General features: G+C 40.2%; 3 protein-coding genes and 1 pseudogene across 4 annotated transcripts; 2 read left to right on the forward strand and 2 right to left on the reverse strand.

The window, feature by feature from the left end:
• Window positions 1–988: 988 nt before the first annotated feature.
• On the forward strand, window positions 989–3,616 carry LOC148934447 (receptor-like protein kinase FERONIA pseudogene; annotated as a pseudogene).
• Window positions 3,617–4,477: 861 nt separating this feature from the next.
• Window positions 4,478–8,195, reverse strand: LOC125218181 (GATA transcription factor 24-like). Of its 2 annotated transcripts, none has more exons than XM_048119804.2 (7): window positions 7,853–8,195; window positions 6,995–7,078; window positions 6,771–6,904; window positions 5,954–6,064; window positions 5,658–5,763; window positions 4,980–5,036; window positions 4,478–4,895 (listed from the first exon to the last, which is right to left on the reverse strand). In XM_048119804.2, exons 1-7 carry the CDS (start codon window positions 8,141–8,143, stop codon window positions 4,815–4,817), a joined length of 864 nt encoding a protein of 287 aa, XP_047975761.2. In that variant the 5' UTR covers window positions 8,144–8,195; the 3' UTR covers window positions 4,478–4,814. The 2 variants fall into 2 exon arrangements, with proteins under 2 accessions (XP_047975761.2, XP_088913093.1); XM_089056967.1 differs by having other exon boundaries at window positions 6,771–6,907.
• A 1,843-nt stretch (window positions 8,196–10,038) lies between these two features.
• Window positions 10,039–11,441, forward strand: LOC125221896 (costars family protein). The gene is made up of 2 exons (XM_048124215.2): window positions 10,039–10,196; window positions 11,106–11,441. The coding sequence occupies exons 1-2, from the start codon at window positions 10,116–10,118 to the stop codon at window positions 11,298–11,300; spliced, it is 276 nt and encodes a 91-aa protein (XP_047980172.2). The 5' UTR covers window positions 10,039–10,115; the 3' UTR covers window positions 11,301–11,441.
• Window positions 11,442–11,577: 136 nt separating this feature from the next.
• HEN4 (RNA-binding KH domain-containing protein) lies at window positions 11,578–16,512 on the reverse strand. The gene is made up of 7 exons (XM_048124214.2): window positions 15,821–16,512; window positions 13,548–13,979; window positions 13,193–13,465; window positions 12,669–12,959; window positions 12,497–12,579; window positions 12,006–12,120; window positions 11,578–11,847 (listed from the first exon to the last, which is right to left on the reverse strand). Exons 1-7 carry the CDS (start codon window positions 16,391–16,393, stop codon window positions 11,713–11,715), a joined length of 1,902 nt encoding a protein of 633 aa, XP_047980171.2. The 5' UTR covers window positions 16,394–16,512; the 3' UTR covers window positions 11,578–11,712.
• Window positions 16,513–17,149: the final 637 nt, after the last annotated feature.

Consider the following 17,149-nt stretch of genomic DNA (forward strand, 5'->3'; position numbering starts at 1 on the left):
GATAAATGAAGGTATGGATGCAAATCAAATATAGATTAAAATCATTAAATAAAGATATGGTTGCAAACAAAAATCTCTCAAACAATCTCTGCTTCCCCACACTCCTAAGCATATTGATTAGAACACTACTGCAATATACTATAATCCAAACGAATATTTAAATCCCTTGTTCAAAATTCTAAAACAGAATGGCATCATCCATTTCTCTCCATCACAAGGAACAATGAATGTCGAATCAGGCCGTACCAGATTAGAGGCATCACGTGCATATCCGCCTCGACAGTATACGCACAACCCAAGTTGAGAGATTTCTTAAAGGCGAATCGAGCTTTCCACCACAACCGATGTAGATTGCTGTTGGAGCTGTAACAGGCGCGATCACACTCGAGGATTAGTTGTCGCTGCAGGAAGATGTGATCATGTTGGAACTTGGAAGGGGTTACGCCCGGGTTCTCGCCATTTGTTTCCTCGTCAAGCTGTAAAGGAGAAGATCGAAAACAAGGCGTAAGAGACTAGTAGCCAAGCCTTATAATTTCAATATTTGAATACTATAGTAGATTTTGATTATCTCTTGTTGCTATGTAATGAATGATGATGATTTAATTAGAGGAAACTGCATAAATAGTGTTTTTATACTCTTTGCTACTCATACAGTAAACTTTTTCTTTTCTTTTTTTACCGTATTCCACAATTTTATTTGCCTCTTTATTTTCTTATATTGACTCTCATCTTTCTTCTTTATGAGCAGAGCAGAGAAAGTTTTTATTTTGGAGTTCGCCAAAATAAAGATAAACTAGCATTATAGTTGTATGTAAAAGATGGACCAAAATAAAAATTGTTTATATTTTTAAAGGACGAAAAGAGTATCAACCCGTGCATTTTGGACTGCATCGACATCCCTGGACAACATAGTGTTCTTGGTGGGCTCTCTTAATTGATTGGGAAAAGATCATGAAGTGGTGAATATTTTGACTTGTTCCAACTTCCAAGTAATGCAAAGACTTCCAAAGTCTTTGCTCCACTTTATCCATGCCATTTAATTGCCAGAATTTAGATGCTAAACAAGCACAATCAAAATGACCCACCTTCTTTACCTGTTCTTGCTCATCTGTACACATGTCAAAATGACCAACGGCGCCCAAGCCTCCACCACAATCTTATCGTACCCCGCCTCCACCGCAAGGTCCGTAACGTACCCCGCCATAAGAGCGCACAACGCCTCCACCGCAGCGTACAATGCCTCCACCACAGCGTACAATGCCTCCACCACAGCGTACAATGCAACAGAAGTAATCCTCCTAAGCTGTGGCGCATCAACAATCACAAACGACGGCAGCCTCCGGAGCTGGGACAGCGACCAAGGTTCAAAATACGTGCCATCAAACGCTCCCATATCTTCAGCTTCCGAAGCTCTCACTACGGATCCTTGGGTTCCTGCAGTCCCTTACAAGACGGCTCGTGTTTTCCATTCCCCTTTCACATACAATTTCCCTCTCAGTAGAGGCCAGAAATTCCTCCGCCTTTACCTGTACCCCAGCGTCTATTCGGACGCCAACACAAGTCAATCTCTCTTCTCTGTCAATGCCAATGGCTTCACCCTGTTTACAAACTTCAGCGCATCCCTTTACTCCTCGAGTTTGGGACGACCTTCTTTTATGGTGGAATTCATTGTTAGTGTTGGAGCAACACAAAGACTCCTTTTAACCTTCACCCCAAATCCAAATTCTTCTGCTTTTGTAAACGGAATCGAAATTGTGTCAATGCCTGATAAACTCTACCTTGATGAAGAAGGCGTGGAAATCAAACATGGGGATGGGTTGTTTAATCTCAGCACCAACATGGCTTTGGAGAGTCTTTACAGGCTGAACGTGGGCGGCGACACAGTTGCGATACAAGAAGGTGGCATGTTTCGGGGCTGGAGTCCCGATGATGGCAACGTAATCTTGGCAGATTCTGCTTCCACGCTTCGTGATAACGAACTTGTGATCAAATACACCAACAACACTCCTCCCTATACCGCGCCGCAAGAAGTGTACCTATCTGGTAGAACAACATCTAACACCACCCTAGGTGTATTGTGGGGATTCGCAGTTGATTCTGGATTCTTCTATCTGCTCCGCTTCCACTTTTGTGAATTTGTGTATACAAAGAAGAACGAAAGAAAGTTCACGATGACCATCAATAACGACGGGGTCTTAGATGTCGATATCGTCTCATTGGCCGGTGGCCCTGATATTCCCATCTTCAGAGACTGCATAACATGGCTGCCAGAGGTTGGAAATCGCGGAAAGGCTGAACTTCAGCTAGGTATGGCGAGTTCCCTTGAGACAGGCCCTTTGCTGAACGGCTTAGAAATTTTCAAAGTAAGCGACACGACAGGAAGCTTAGCCATTCAGCAAAGGGCTCAACCCGTGACAGATTCACCGCCAACGAAGGCTTCCGACCCTGGCCTCGTGATGGATCCACCGCCACCGAAGAAGAAAAACGGCGCTGTTGTAATTTACAGTGTGGTGGGGTGTGTTATCGGCGTGGTTGTGGTGGTTGCAGCCGTGACTTTCTTGATTCTCCGGAGGCGGCAGCGGAAGTCAACAAGGGGATCCCTGCGTTGTGATACATGCAGATACTTGTCAATCGGCGAGATCAAGGCCGCCACCCGCAACTTCAACGACAGCTTCATCATCGGCAGGGGGGGCTTTGGCAACGTCTACAAAGGCGTCATCGACAACGCGACCACAACAGTAGCAATTAAAAGACTCAACTCCACCTCCAACCAAGGCGCTCACGAGTTCCTTACCGAGATCGACATGCTCTCCAAGCTTCGCCACCTCCACTTGGTCTCCCTCATAGGCTACTGCGACGACAACGGCGAGATGATCCTGGTATACGACTACATGGCCCATGGCACCCTCCGCGACCACATCTGCAACTCCAACAACTCGCCCTTAATGTGGAAGCAGCGCCTCCAAATCTGTCTAGGCGCTGCCAAGGGACTGGACTACCTCCACACTGGCACCAAGCACGCCATCATCCACCGCGACGTTAAGTCCACCAACATCCTACTTGACGGGAAATGGGTGGCGAAAATCTCAGATTTTGGACTGTCCAAAATGGGACCAGAAAATCAGTCATTCACTCACATCAGCACCAACGTGAAAGGCACGTTCGGATACTTGGATCCAAAGTACTACACTACCGGTAAACTGACGAGTAAGTCTGATGTATATGCTTTCGGGGTGGTTTTATTCGAAGTTATATCTGGAAGAGGTGCAGTGGACATGAGACTCGAGGAGGAGCAACATAGCCTAGCCGGGTGGGCTCGGTATTGCATACAAGAGGGGAAACTGGATCAGCTGATTGACCAGAGCTTGACAGGGCAGATTTCAGCAGCATGTTTGGAAGCGTTTGTTGGAATCGGAGGCAGATGCTTACATTTACAGCCGCAAGAGAGGCCTGCCATGGGAGATGTAGTTAAAGGCCTTGAGTTAGCCATGGCATTACAATAGGACTACACACATCATGCTTTTTGAATTTAGAAATTTCATTGTATCTTCCACTTGACTTGAAACTAAGGAATTGTATTCCGTGTTCGCTTTGCAATAAAACAAGTTAATAAAAAGTGTTGAACCCGTTGTCAAATAAAGCCAAAAATAGAGTAGTCAGCCCATCGGAGTTCGGATCAATCCCCACTCGAATAACGAACTGACTGAGTCAGGCAGTCAGCCCGTAATTTCATGGACATCCCTATAGGCAACATGGTCCTATGAGAAACAACTGTTTCATAGAAAACCATTGACTTGTTCCAAGTGATGCAAAGACTTGCAAGTCTTTGGCTCCACTTATTTCATATCCTATCACTTTAATTGCCAGAAGTTAGAAGCTTAAGAGCATTGGCAATACCGCCCTAGCCACCGCCTTGCGGGACGGCGGTCAGGAAGGGCAGCATTGCAACAGCTGAGCCGTGGGGGATGGGGAGGGGCGCCCGAGAGCACGGGCCAGGCCGCCAGGCACGGGCTGGGCGCACCTATTGCGCGCTGAGCAACTGCCGAACAAAATAGTCGCAGTTGAGGACGACACGAGTTTTAATGAAAAATTGATAGTATAAGAGTGCAGAGAAAAAAATGGGTAAAGTATACGAAAGAAGAAAAAAAGTAATAAGAATGAGGCTGTTTTTCGTGGACATACTAAAATAGCAAAATAGAACTATTTTTCGTGGCCAGAGAGAGTAGTAGGTCCCTCCGTGACTCAGTCCGTGATTAAAAATCTCGATTCACCTTTCGGTCCATCGGCCATTAGGAACTCAGTTCACTTCTACAATAAATGGTAAATGCTCTGCATTTCAATAACTTATTTAACTCACATTTTATTAGTAAAATTTTTAGTAAAATAGGAGACCCACATTTGAATATCTTATTCTTTCACACGCACACACCAATATCTTTGAACATACTGATTTCAATTTACATAAAAAATGAAGGTATGGATGCAAATCAAATATAGATTAAATAAAGATATGGTTGCAAACAGCAATCTCTCAAACACCCCACAATCCTAAGCATATTGATTACTAGAACACTAATCCAAACGAATATTTACATCTCTTGTTCAAAATTCTAAAACAGAATGGCATCATCCGTTTCTCTCCACCACAAGGAACAATGAATGTCGAATCAGGCCGTACCAGTTTAGAGGAGGCATCACGTGCATATCCGCCTCGACGGTATAAGCACAATCCCAAGTTGAGAGATTTCTTACAGGTGACTCGAGCCGATGCAGATTACTGTTGGAATTTCAACAGGCACATTGATACTAGAGGATTAGTTGTCGCCGCCACAGGAAGATGTGATCATGTTGGAAGGGGTTATGCCGGGGTTCTCGCCATTAGTTTCCCCATCGAGCTGTCAATGAGAAGAGTGAAAACAAGGCGTAAGAAACGCATAGCTCAGCCTTACAATTTAATACTACTGTTGATAGCCACTAACCTTCATAGGATGCTGCTGCATTATTATGGGAACCTTTGTCAGGTCCCTCAAAACTCCCTGCAAATCAGGCATTCGATGTTTAACCAAACGAGGTGTATTAAAACTTGTAAAAAGAGGATTTCAGTTACTCGACAGGAAAAAGGAGATGGGAAGATTTCTAAAGATAGTTAAAAGGACGACTACGTTAATCAGGTACTATGAACTCAAGAGGCAAACGGTGACATGTTCATTCGATCCATTCATCTCCGGGAGACAAAAATGACATAATTGTCGGTGATGAAGGTATTATTAGAAAATTACAAATCAGTAAATTTTACTGGCAAATAATTTTATTTAGTCAGTCCCGTGTAATTTTTTACGATACAATGGACAATTTCCATGATATAAAAGGTGCTATAAAGAAAGATTGCTAGAATGCCATATGCATTCGTATGAAAAAAAAAGAATCTCTCCAACGACTATTATTTAGTGATTCCAAATTATAGTGAAGCACCAAGCTTGTTTCGATGATCAAATATTACGAGCTAAACGACAAAATATAATTATTTGTGTGAAAATTGAAACTTTCATTCAGAAAATGAATATTTTCAATTAGAAAATAGAATGGAAAAACTCATGTTTGAGCTACTATACACAAATGGAAAAGCTACGTTTGTCGAATGGCACACACATACATACCTTGCTGGCCCACTTGAGACCACAAGCGTTACAAAAAGTTCTTGGCCCGTCCGGTCCACGTCGCATCATAGGAGTGGCTTTTGAGCTGATCCCACAATGTGTGCATCTGTTGAAATCGAGCAAGAGAAGTGTTTCAAAGGAAGTCATCAAGTAACAAACTGAGAAGGTAACTGCTTCAGACGTCAATTCAAAGGCAGCTTATATCATTAATATAACGGCCAGGAAGCATAAAAGCCATTAAGATTCACCAGCTAAAAAATACAAACCATAAAGATACTAAATTTAGAGGCACTCACGAGGTTTCCGGCTCTTCCGGGCCAGGATTCCCATTCCAATCAGCAGAACATGATCCCGGTTCGTCAAGCACTGATTTTGATGACGTGAACTGACCTTTCTTACGCTGCATCCTGGAAGATGGCATAAGCATGAGATAAATATGACATTTTAATATATAATACGGATTATATGAATAAGTTGGTTGAGTTAGCCCAATCTACAAAACATGCAAATAAATCTCTTCCAGGCACATCGTATACCATTTCAGACAATAATTCCTATTTAATAAGTAAAATTTAAAAATTCAGTCCGCTATACAAGGTATTAAGGTAAAAAAGCAGCAACAACTCGAACAGAACCTTCATTTGTTTGCGAAACCATTATCTACAAGCATATAACGCAACAATGTGCTGAAACAAAAGGAACAAAAAAAGCAAGTTATATTGCTTTTCGATTTGATTTACAGTAATAAAGAGAAAGCACGTACTCCCTCCGTCCCACCGAAGATGACCCACTTCCCTTTTTTGGTTTGTCCCAACCAAGATGACCTATTACTAAAAATAAACACCTTTTTATCTCTATTTCATTCCCTCTCTCTACTTAACACAAAAAATAAAGTTGCATTAAGGAAGGGGTCATCTTCCGTGGGACGTAGGGAGTACAAAATATATCTACTTGAAGCAGTTAGAGTAAGGAACTGCAATTAGAAGACCACTGAATATTTGAGAATGGTTCCACGAAACTTATACTGCACATAATCATAAAAAAGGTTCAACCAGAAACATGATCCAACAAAAACAGTCGACACTTATTGAACAATCTCAATCTCATTACAACCTGAGGGCAACTTCTTTGCGAACTGTATAACGGATCTTCTTTTCAAAACACCGTTCTTTCCTCTTCTCTCTAAACCGGTTCAAAGAGGCAGCCCTCTGAGGCTGACTCGACCTTGCTGGATAATCACCCACGTTCTGCTTAAAGTACATGCCAAGGAGTAAACAAACGATAAATCAGTTACCAAGTTGAGAAATCTGAGTTCTTGAAAGTCACACCAATCATACCCTATGGTTCTGAGGTGTCATCCCCGGGGTAGGAATACCAGTCGGCACTTCGTACCCACCCAACAATAACAAAACTGCCTGAACCTGAAGCATCAATAAACAACACAATTACAATCCTTGCATAAAACATCACGAGGCCTTCTAGCCCTCCCAATACACAGAGAAATTGGAGTTCCGAAATCGCAACAGAACTCAAGAATTCCCCCAAATCACAATGTTCCACACCAATCACAATCACAATCACAATCTACACTAACTTCAAATCCTTGGAGAACCCATCACAAGGCCTTCTAGCCCTCACAATACACATAAAAATTCGAGTTCCGAAATCGCAACATAGCTCAAGAATCCCCCCAATTCTCAACCAATTGCATAACAAGAACTAACTTTCAGAAAAATCAATAACCCCAATTCAATATCCTCCACACCAATCACAATCACAATCACAATCTACACTAACTTTAAAAAATCAAGGAAACATCAATAATAAAAAAATGGAAGCAATTACAACCAAGAAAAAAAAAATCCTTGCAGAACACATCACAAGGCCTCCAAATACACGCAAAAATTCGAGCTCCGAAATTGCAATAGGACCCAAAAAATTCCCCCAAATCCTAACGAATTGTAAAACAACAATTAACTTCCAGAAAATCCAGTAACCCTAATCCAATTTTCCCCACGCCAATCACAATCACAATCTCCACTAACTCCAAATTCACACACCTCACTGCAATCTCGAATTGGGAAAATCAACGAAAAAACGCCAACGCAATCAAGGCCTAAACTCAATTCAAATCACAACCACAAAATCCCCCACATTGAACACACGCAAAAAGGGGGCAATCAATCAACAAACACCTTATCAGGGGAAACAGAGTCGAAGACATAAACTTCGCCCTGAAAGGAGAGGGTGAGCTGGTCGGCGGGCGGCTCCGCCGTCAAATCGGGGGCGTAGAGGGCCGTGTCGAGGGCGGCGAGGGCGTGCGGCGAGTGGGCCGCGTCGTACCTGATCTCGGAAGAGGGGTGGTGGCTGGTGGTGCCGTCGGGGTCGTTGTCGATGTCGTCGGCGTCGTTGGCATCGTCGAGGTGGGGCGTGGGGTGGTCGGCGGCGGCGTCATTCATGGCGGAGGGGTGTGGCGTTCCGTACATGGGGATTTGGCTGCCTCCTCCTTCCTCAGTCAACTCTTGTATTTTTACGAACGCCATTAATTTTTTTTATTTATTTAATCGAAGAATGTCGTGGATAATTAATTAGTTTAATTGTGATTAACAAATTTGGAGATTTTGTGGGATTTGCCCTCTCTAGGGCCCACAGTGGTGTGGTGTGGTATGCTGGCTATAATTTATAATCTGCACAATTAAATGATTTAGGTATATGAGTTGAAAATATTGGGTAGTAGAAAATGGGCTTAGTTAAGCCGACAGCCCATGCCAAAATAGTCTAATACGGTACGAGGAAACTTTTAAAAAGTTCGAATTTTTTCCAAAAATTTTGTAATTGAAAAATAATATCACGAACTTTATTCTGAGTTTGTTATTTTTTATTAATGGAAAAATTTTGAAAAATAATATAATGATACAGATTTTTTTCATAATTTTTCGACAACAACTTCCAGATTTTCAATCTTTGAGAATAGTTTTTCTTGAAGTACACCCTCCAAATTTGTTCTTCAATCTATTAATATAGCCGGAACTTTTTTACTGGTGGGAAATAACAAACTCAGGATAAAGTTCGTGATATTATTTGTCAATTTCAGAGTTCGTGGAAAAAATCAACTTTTTGAAAATTTCGTGACATTAAGTATCAATATCCCTTTTTTTATTAAATAAGTCATGTTTCTAATACTACTATATATTTATCGTCTAAGACCAAAAAAGAGAGGAATAATTTTAGGGTGCAATCATCTCCAATCTTAATGTTGAACAAAACCTTAGAAAGTTTCACGACAACCGCAAAGGCATTCCATTATGTAATCACATTTTAGTATATGTACTGATAATAACAATAATAGTCACATTTTACTTTTAACTTAGATAATAAATAGGTCACATATTCCACTGACCCACTTTACTCATATTTTATTATAAAATTATTATAAAAAATAGTTTTATATTTTATTAACTTTTCTAACTTATTATTCCATACATTTCTTAAAATTCATGTTCATACCAAATGTGACTTCTATTTGAGGGATGGAGGAAGTGTACTTCACTCACCAAAAAAAAGCTAGCTATTTGTCTTGCCATCGAACCATGTAGTGGAGTAACTTTTTGATTACTCCCTCTATTTATTCATAGTTGAGTTATTTTACCATTTCGGGAAGTTTCTTCATAGTTGAGTCGTTTCCTTATATGGTAACTTTTTCCTCTTTCTTACTTTACTCTCTCTTACTTTATTCTCTCTACTTTATTCACTTTATATTTTATTCTCTCTACATTTTCCTCTCTCTTACTTTCTTATCTATTTATTTAACACACTCAACATTCATTTCTAAAACTCTGTGCCTAAAAGTTTCGCCTCAACTATGAAGAAAAGGGGGAGAGTATTAATGGCTTTTGCCGAACCAAATCTAATTAAATAGGAGGAAGAAATTCGATGAAGATCATTAACAAATTTGGGTATCAAACAATATGAAATTTTGACATGGACCTGATTTTATTTATTTAGACGTCATTTACAAGTTATAACTGTTTGGAACGTTATCGTTTTTTTCTCATCCGATTAGTTCAACTATACTATCGATTATGTATGATTCAATTTTGCTAAAATCGAGAACTATTGAAATCCCAAACACAATCATAGTTAATGATTTTTGTGATCAGATTTAAATTTCACTTAAAAAGAAGTATTGGTCAATGTTTGTAATACTACTATTAGTTAACAATTACTCTTAATTATTTTAACAATTTTTTGATTGATCTCCAACAAAATAGGTGAAGACAAATTTACACACTAAAAGCATGACATGTGAAATTGGAGTAGTATTTTTTCCCCTAAAATTATGTACTCACTATACTAATTAAAAACGTCAACCAACTATAAAAACAGAAGCCATTTCAGAATTGAAGCAGAAAAATATCTAAAGGAGAAAACCAGATCCCATCTTCACAATCCAAAATCATGAATGTAGACGAAGAGGTGGAGCGTCTCAAAGAGGAGATCAAGCGTCTCGGCAAACCTCAATCCGACGGCTCCTATACGGTTCTCTCTCCTCGCATTTCTCCATCTCTTTTCAATTCCTCTATTTTGCTCCAATTTCTGTATTTTTGCGCTTCGGATCCATCCGCCTCAATTTCCCTAGCTCGATGCTTTCCGCAGCTCCGATTGTGCGGTTGTATCATCCGATTTATCCTGATTTTATTTTCTGAATTCGTAGATCTAGGCGTTTTGTGCTTGCTCATGAGATTTATGTGATCGCATCGCATTCCTTCTAGATTTTGCTGGTTACAGTAGTGAGATTCACAAAATGATTGATCGGAAAAGCAAAAGACTTTGTCCAGGATCAAATTGTGCTATAGATAGATTTCATTATACTGAAATAACTTGAGGCCTACCATCTTATGTCGATGACGCCTTGATCCGTCACTGTATTGCTCGTTCGGTGATCGATGATGATGAGCATCTGAGCTAGAGATCAACCAAACATAGATTGGACTTTTTACTGCTTCGTATTTCGTCTTCAAATTATGCAATTTCTTCATCATAGCAACAAATCGATCGTCGTTACCCGACCAATTTGCAGTTTTGAAAGTAGATTATGTTGATTTACTCTATGATTACTTGCTGCTCAAAAATAAAGTCTCTGTCAAAGGCCATTAGCAAGAGATGCTTTTAGAAACATGCTCCTTTCTCATTTTGTAGGTGACAAGATACATGGAGTATTACCTTCCTTTCATTACAAATTGAATCAGAAACAATAGAATTAGGGTGTGCAGGTGTTGGAGAAGGTTGGATTGCCTAATTATTCTAATGAAAGCACTATGTATGGCAACTTTGTTTCCCACCTTAATAGATTCATTCTTCTCCATCACATAATACAAAGAATACACCTTGTGAATTTGTTGACAAGAGGCATGCTTTCTTACCTGGGCAACATTCTTACTTATGCAGGTAACATTTGGTGTGCTATTTAATGATGATAGGTGCGCTAACATCTTTGAAGCTCTAGTTGGAACGCTGCGTGCAGCAAAGAAGCGAAAAATTGTCACATACGATGGGGAGCTGCTGTTGCAGGGAGTCCATGACAACATCGAGATCAAGCTGAAAGCAGAAGCAGTACCAAGTGATGCAGCTGCGAGTACCTAAAAGGATGTGGTATAAAAATCCTTACAGCTTGGACGAGCACGTCGTTTTTCCCTATTTTGTGAAATCTGTGTTGTATCTACCATGATGTAAAATGGATGCTACTTGCTGCGTTTATTGTTTTATGTATTTCGAGTTTCTGAATTATGGCGTGTTCGACCATTTATGCGTTGAGTCGAGAAATTATGAAGATATAATGCGGTTGGTGTAACTATAAACACATGAATCCAAAATCTTCATTCTGTACTAATCTGTCATGCCAAGTTTTGCATGTGCAGCATGAAGAAACTGAAGTGCTTATGAAATAGATTGAGCAATGTTTTACATAAGCACTACTAGTTTGGCAGCTCCTCTGTTGAGAAGATGCAAACTAATAAATAAATAAAAAATCTTCAAAAACCTGTCATGTTCGTCGCTATGATCCAGACAGTATGAATGCTTGGAGCAGGCTTTGAGCCGCCTGCGTTTCATCTGGTGTCCCGGATATAACAACTGTTCTATCTGTCGTTCCAGGACGAGCTTCCTGAAGTATGACCGTGGCTCGAGATATCTGATGGCACATTCAAACAACGCTTGATGTCATAAATATGGAAGAAACTCATCAAAAGGGCAAATAACCCCAAAGGAATTTTGTTGGGTTTCTACTAAAAAATTGGGCTGTATTCGACATCTAAGTTGTTGTACGATTTTAATGGTATATCCATTTACCTGTCGCAACCTAGCAAAATCAATGTTGTTCTCCCCGGATATGGAGCCAACCGCAGCCTCAGGAACAACAACCTCTACTGTCATAGTATTTGCTGCGATTGTGGGTCTAGTTCCACTGCTTGTACATATAAAAGGAATGTCAGGATAATATTTCATCAACTACGAATTAGTATTACTACGAGCACAAAAGCCAATAAATAGCATGGTTGAAGGAGCTAGCATGACATCAATTAAGCTCTAAAAGTTTTAAATCTTTAGCAACATATAGTGGAGTTCATCTGTTGATTCCATGCTTTTATTTAATACAGCAACAAAACTTTGATATTTTACTAGCATTTCTAGGTTTATACGAGACAATCTATTATCCATTACGAGTTCCATTGATTCTGTAATAGATTAGGCAAATTAGCAAATATAACATTTCTCTTTTAATGAAATATACTATCCCAGAGAGTTAAGCAACAAGGTTTTGAACTGTGTGTTGTGGTAACCTGCCGATTTCTTCACCACTTTTAACTGTAGCTAAACTTCTGCCATTAGCCATAATATTTCCCTGGTTTACTCCAGAGAGAGCCTGCAATCAGATTTGTCCAGACCAGCATAAAGTAAGGGAATGGATAATAAGATACAAAAGAAGAGAAAGTATTAATGATCAAACCATACCATTGATGTGAATGAACTTGGTGCCAACAATCGATCGTTATTATTGGAAATTGTAAGATGGTCCATGCTCTGAGTTAAGGATTTGTGCTCGTTGGTTTTGTCTGAGTCAGCTAAAGATTGATGTGATCCATAAGCGGGACGGTTTCTTACGATGCCGTATGCATCATTGTCAGTCCTTGAAAAATTACGATTCCTGTTACCATTCAACATTCTGTTGGAGAACATATTATCTCGCAATCTACCAGTCACCTTATACAGAGCATCTTGTACATTAGCAAACTCTCCTGTAATCTAAGTGAAGAATAATGAGACATCAGCATGCATGTGGCAATCGTGGTGAGAGAATTGATATAAAACTTTAAAGGACGAAGTATGATTCAGATTTAAAAGGTTAATTTGTGTGAATCCTTGACAGAATTTTGGATGATAAAATTAACAGCAGTCAGCCACTCAAAACCTTTCTAATTTTTCTGATTCTATTGTGTCTATTATCGCCTAGATCTATTACACTTAAACTGTCGTACCTGTAAAACTTCTTCATTTTCAGAGGCACAATTTGGAACTTGGTCACCCCCAATGATCCTTAGGCTAGTACTAGTCATCTTTCTCATCTCTGAAATGATCGCGCCTCCTTTTCCCAGTAGGCAACCAACTTGGTTTGATGCCAACAGAACTCGAGCTGATACAGGTGATTCTTTTGGATCTGAACGGAATCCCTTCAAAAGACCAGTCTCTGTGGATCTGGTAAACACAACAATAGTTGCTTTCTGTGCAGGTGAGTATTTAGATTCTACACTCTATGAAACAACACACCAAAGAAAAATATCAACTGATGCATATGAAATCTAAGAATTATAATACAGCGGAATCAAACTTCACCTCCATTGCCGTAATGGTTATCAACCGTTCATCACAGTTTTCTACAGGCGACCCAATACTTATAGAAGCACCAGTTTCATGTTGAATAGCCTTAACGATACATCCTCCCTTGCCAATAATGCTGCCAACGTGTTCATTGGGGCAGAGTATCTTAAAAACCACTTCTGGTTGTGGTAAAATAGGGCTCATATAGGAGACCTTCTCAGGTACTAATGATGTACCTCCTCCCCAGGAATGATTTATATAGTTCGAAGGTGTAGGTTGCAGTATTGGGCTCTGCTGCTGGGGCAGATCAACAGTTTGAATTGGCAAGGGTTCCGATGCAAGAGGCCTGGTAGGATATGATCTTGTTTCCTCGGAAGGTGGGCACTCTTGAATGCGACTAGTGACAGCAACAAGTGCTTTTTTGACAGCCAAACCAAGACCTTCAATCTGCAAGGACATCCACAAGAACAACCTTTAGCCACATCAGTATTCATCAAATGATATAAAGCATCCACTTTTTTCATTGGGAGGAGACTACTTGGATATAAATTACAATGACATCAAAGATTCGAATTTATGAATCGCATTTAGTACATCTTTTATCAAATGCTAATAGAAAAGGCTAAAATATAAGTAGAGTCAGAAAGCCTCTTGGAAATGGAAAATAATCTTATACTTACTACTATTTGCATCAGGACCTGATCATTCATATTCACAATGTTGGTGCCAGTACTATAGAAATAAAATGGCATGGCAAGTTAGGAAAATTTATATCGTTTAATAATATAAAATTACAAATAGTATGCACGTCCTCACACCTTAGCAGTGAGTCTTTAAAGTTAAATCCATTCAGATATAGTAATATATCTACAAAAGTTAACCAAAGAATCTATCTTTTTCATATTGGATATATTTTCCATAACAGATTAAAATAAATGCATTTGCATTGTGACTAGATTCTGGAACTCATGCATTGTTTTTATAATCTACCAAGTTAGGTCATTTATGCAGCCAAAATCCATAGTAATTATTTAGAACGAGAAAATCACAAATAGCACCTGCATGTTCAAATCACACCACACCTACGTACAAATACTTGTTGGGCGTCCAAAGGAAAACACAAAAAATTTCCATGTTTTAAAGGTTACGGCGTATTTTCTTGAGTAATGAGCTATTTGAGTGGTTTCAAACTCCAGTCATCATGCGCAAACGTTGAGAGAAAGGAAATGAAAGGAGAGGAGGATGATACACGGAGAAGTAGAGAAGAAAGAAAATAGAGATATTTTCAGTGCTGCTTCCTACATCCAAGAGAACGCCTATTTATAGCCTACACACCAAAACCTTATCCGCAAGGTTGGCACACGTCTAACAATCACTTACAACATGCGGCATATCCTAACCCAATAACAGAACGCTAAAACCAAAGAGATAATGGCCACTTGCTAATAAACCAAATCTAAATCATAACACACACTAATGTTGCATGCATGGGCAGCCCTAGACAAAGTCTCGGAGATACTTGGGCTTCCGGATTGGAGGAGCTGGACAACGACACTGCTGGACGTGGGGTTAGGTTACTGGTGAGTCACGTACCGCTGGGCTCAAGATTAAAAGCCGATTGCGCCGTAGATGTTAGGCCCGTATCAAGTAAGTTCGTTCCCCTGCCATAGGGACTACGTAAAGAAAAAGAAGCCATACATGACAACAAAGCCCACCAAACTGGTTGAGCTTATTTGAAGTTTTGAACATCAAATCGTTCAAACTCAATCATACAAAATTACAAAATCTAAAAAGAAGTATTTTCCAGCTCTAACAGTTTCAAAGAAAAAAAAAAGGTTTCAAAAGAAATCCAAAAATGGTTCATCGGAAGTATTTTTTTTATAAAAAAACAGCAGGCATTGAAATGCCGTACTGATTGAGAAAGAACAACGCATCACATAAATGAAAAGATCGATTGGGTTCAACACAATCTGTCTCTACGTACAATGTGTTCCAACTACTTCAACAAGTCTACACATGACGTGAGATATCCAACATCGGCCGTATTAGGTTTTATCTATATATCCTAACACACAAAGTAACCCCTCCTAAACTACAAATTCATCTGATATTTCATTCCAATTTTAAAGCCGAAACATCTATCATATCATGCTCAAGTTCATTGCTCTTAGCTCCTATCTGCTTATTATTCAGTCCATCAACAAAAACAAACAATGCAAACACTGAAAATTAAAAAGGCTAACACACAAAGCAACCAACATTGTAAAGCAAACAACAAATTAAACGACCTCAACGATTTCATCCATGGATGGAAAATTCGAATAATTCTTCTCCACCGCCAACACCTTAATCCTACAACCAGTATCCTTCCTAATCTTCTCCACCACCTTCCCCCCTTTCCCAATCACCGCTCCCCCGTGAAACTTACTCACCAACAGCCTACACGAAACCACCCCGGAGATCACCGCCTCCCCCTCCGCCGCCACCTGCACCACCCTCTCGAACACCCTCACCACCCCTTCCTGCCCCGCCGAGACGTCAATTTCGGCGCTCTCATTGCTCTCCTCCTCGGCGCAGAGCTTGATTCGCTTGACGACGGCGGGGGAGGCGACGACGCTGATGACGCGGTTGTCGGAGGCGGGGGGAGGGTCCTCGACGCGGATGCGGGAGCCGGTGAGGAGCTGGAGGTGCTTGATGATGTGGCCGGATTTGCCGATGAGGCCGCCGATGCGGGAGGCGTGGCAGAGGAGGCGGAAGGCGACGTGGCCGGGCGGGATTAGGAGCGGCGGCTGAGGCGGCTTCGAATTAGGGCGGGCGGCGGCGGCGGCGGTGGAGTTGGAATTGGAATTGGGGCCGTGCATAGTGGTGGTGGAGATAGGGCTACTTTTTCTGCCTTGCTTTTCACTCTCAGCATTGAAGTTGAAACTACTTCAGATTTTGGTACATTTTCTCTCTCTCTCTCTCTACATTGATTGATTGAGGAATTGCAGATGGTGAAAAGCTAGGGGATTTTGAGCAGCTCTCTCTCTATCATTAGATACAAATGAAATCATACAGCGTAGATAGATACATTATACATACAAGCTCTCCATCGTTAGATACGTATACACACGTATGTATCATCGTTTGTGATACTCTAGTGCTCCTTCCGTTCCATAGTAATGGAGACGTTTCTTTTTTGTACGGAGATTAAGAAAAATTGTGTTAGGTGAGTTAAGTAAAAAGGAGAGTAAGAGCATCCACAATGGCTTTAGACCAGACACGGGCTAGCCACCCTCTCTCTCTGTCACGTCATCGGCACTAAAATTCCATCCGGCACATCTTCATTTTAAGGAAATAGGCTAGCTGCAATAAAATTGATTAAAAAACAACTACATTTACGGAATTAAATTTACGATAAATTACGGAATTAAATTTACGAGACATAAACGGGAAAATTCATTCATTTCATTTAAATAAAAAAAAAAGGTACATAGAAAAAATTACATAATAAAAAAAAAAATTGGGCTTCCACAGAAAGTTAGAGAGAGAAAACTCGTTAAAACAAGTGGTGCAAATGAAAATAAAACTAAAATCGCGTATATATAGTGTTTCAAAAAATTTCAAAAAAAATAAAT

Source organism: Salvia hispanica, chromosome 1 (assembly GCF_029641045.1).
Source record: "Salvia hispanica isolate PSC_SH4W2 chromosome 1, Shi_PSC_v1, whole genome shotgun sequence".
Lineage (NCBI taxonomy): Eukaryota > Viridiplantae > Streptophyta > Magnoliopsida > Lamiales > Lamiaceae > Salvia > Salvia hispanica.

Bases quoted from the DNA above. Each gene is read 5' to 3' on its own strand.
- HEN4 (XM_048124214.2), bottom strand. From the start codon at position 16,393: ATGCACGGCCCCAATTCCAATTCCAACTCCACCGCCGCCGCCGCCGCC. The intron at 12,960-13,192 runs GTACGACAGTTT...TTCTTCACTTAG, and splicing joins AAAATGAAGAAGTTTTACAG to ATTACAGGAGAGTTTGCTAA. The intron at 11,848-12,005 runs GTAAATGGATAT...ATGTGCCATCAG, and splicing joins ATTTTGCTAGGTTGCGACAG to ATATCTCGAGCCACGGTCAT.
- LOC125218181 (XM_089056967.1), bottom strand. From the start codon at position 8,143: ATGTACGGAACGCCACACCCCTCCGCCATGAATGACGCCGCCGCCGAC. The intron at 7,079-7,852 runs GTGTTTGTTGAT...TTGATGCTTCAG, and splicing joins ACTCTGTTTCCCCTGATAAG to GTTCAGGCAGTTTTGTTATT. The intron at 4,896-4,979 runs GTTAGTGGCTAT...TCTCATTGACAG, and splicing joins TGCAGCAGCATCCTATGAAG to CTCGATGGGGAAACTAATGG.
- LOC125221896 (XM_048124215.2), top strand. From the start codon at position 10,116: ATGAATGTAGACGAAGAGGTGGAGCGTCTCAAAGAGGAGATCAAGCGT. The intron at 10,197-11,105 runs GTTCTCTCTCCT...TTACTTATGCAG, and splicing joins AATCCGACGGCTCCTATACG to GTAACATTTGGTGTGCTATT.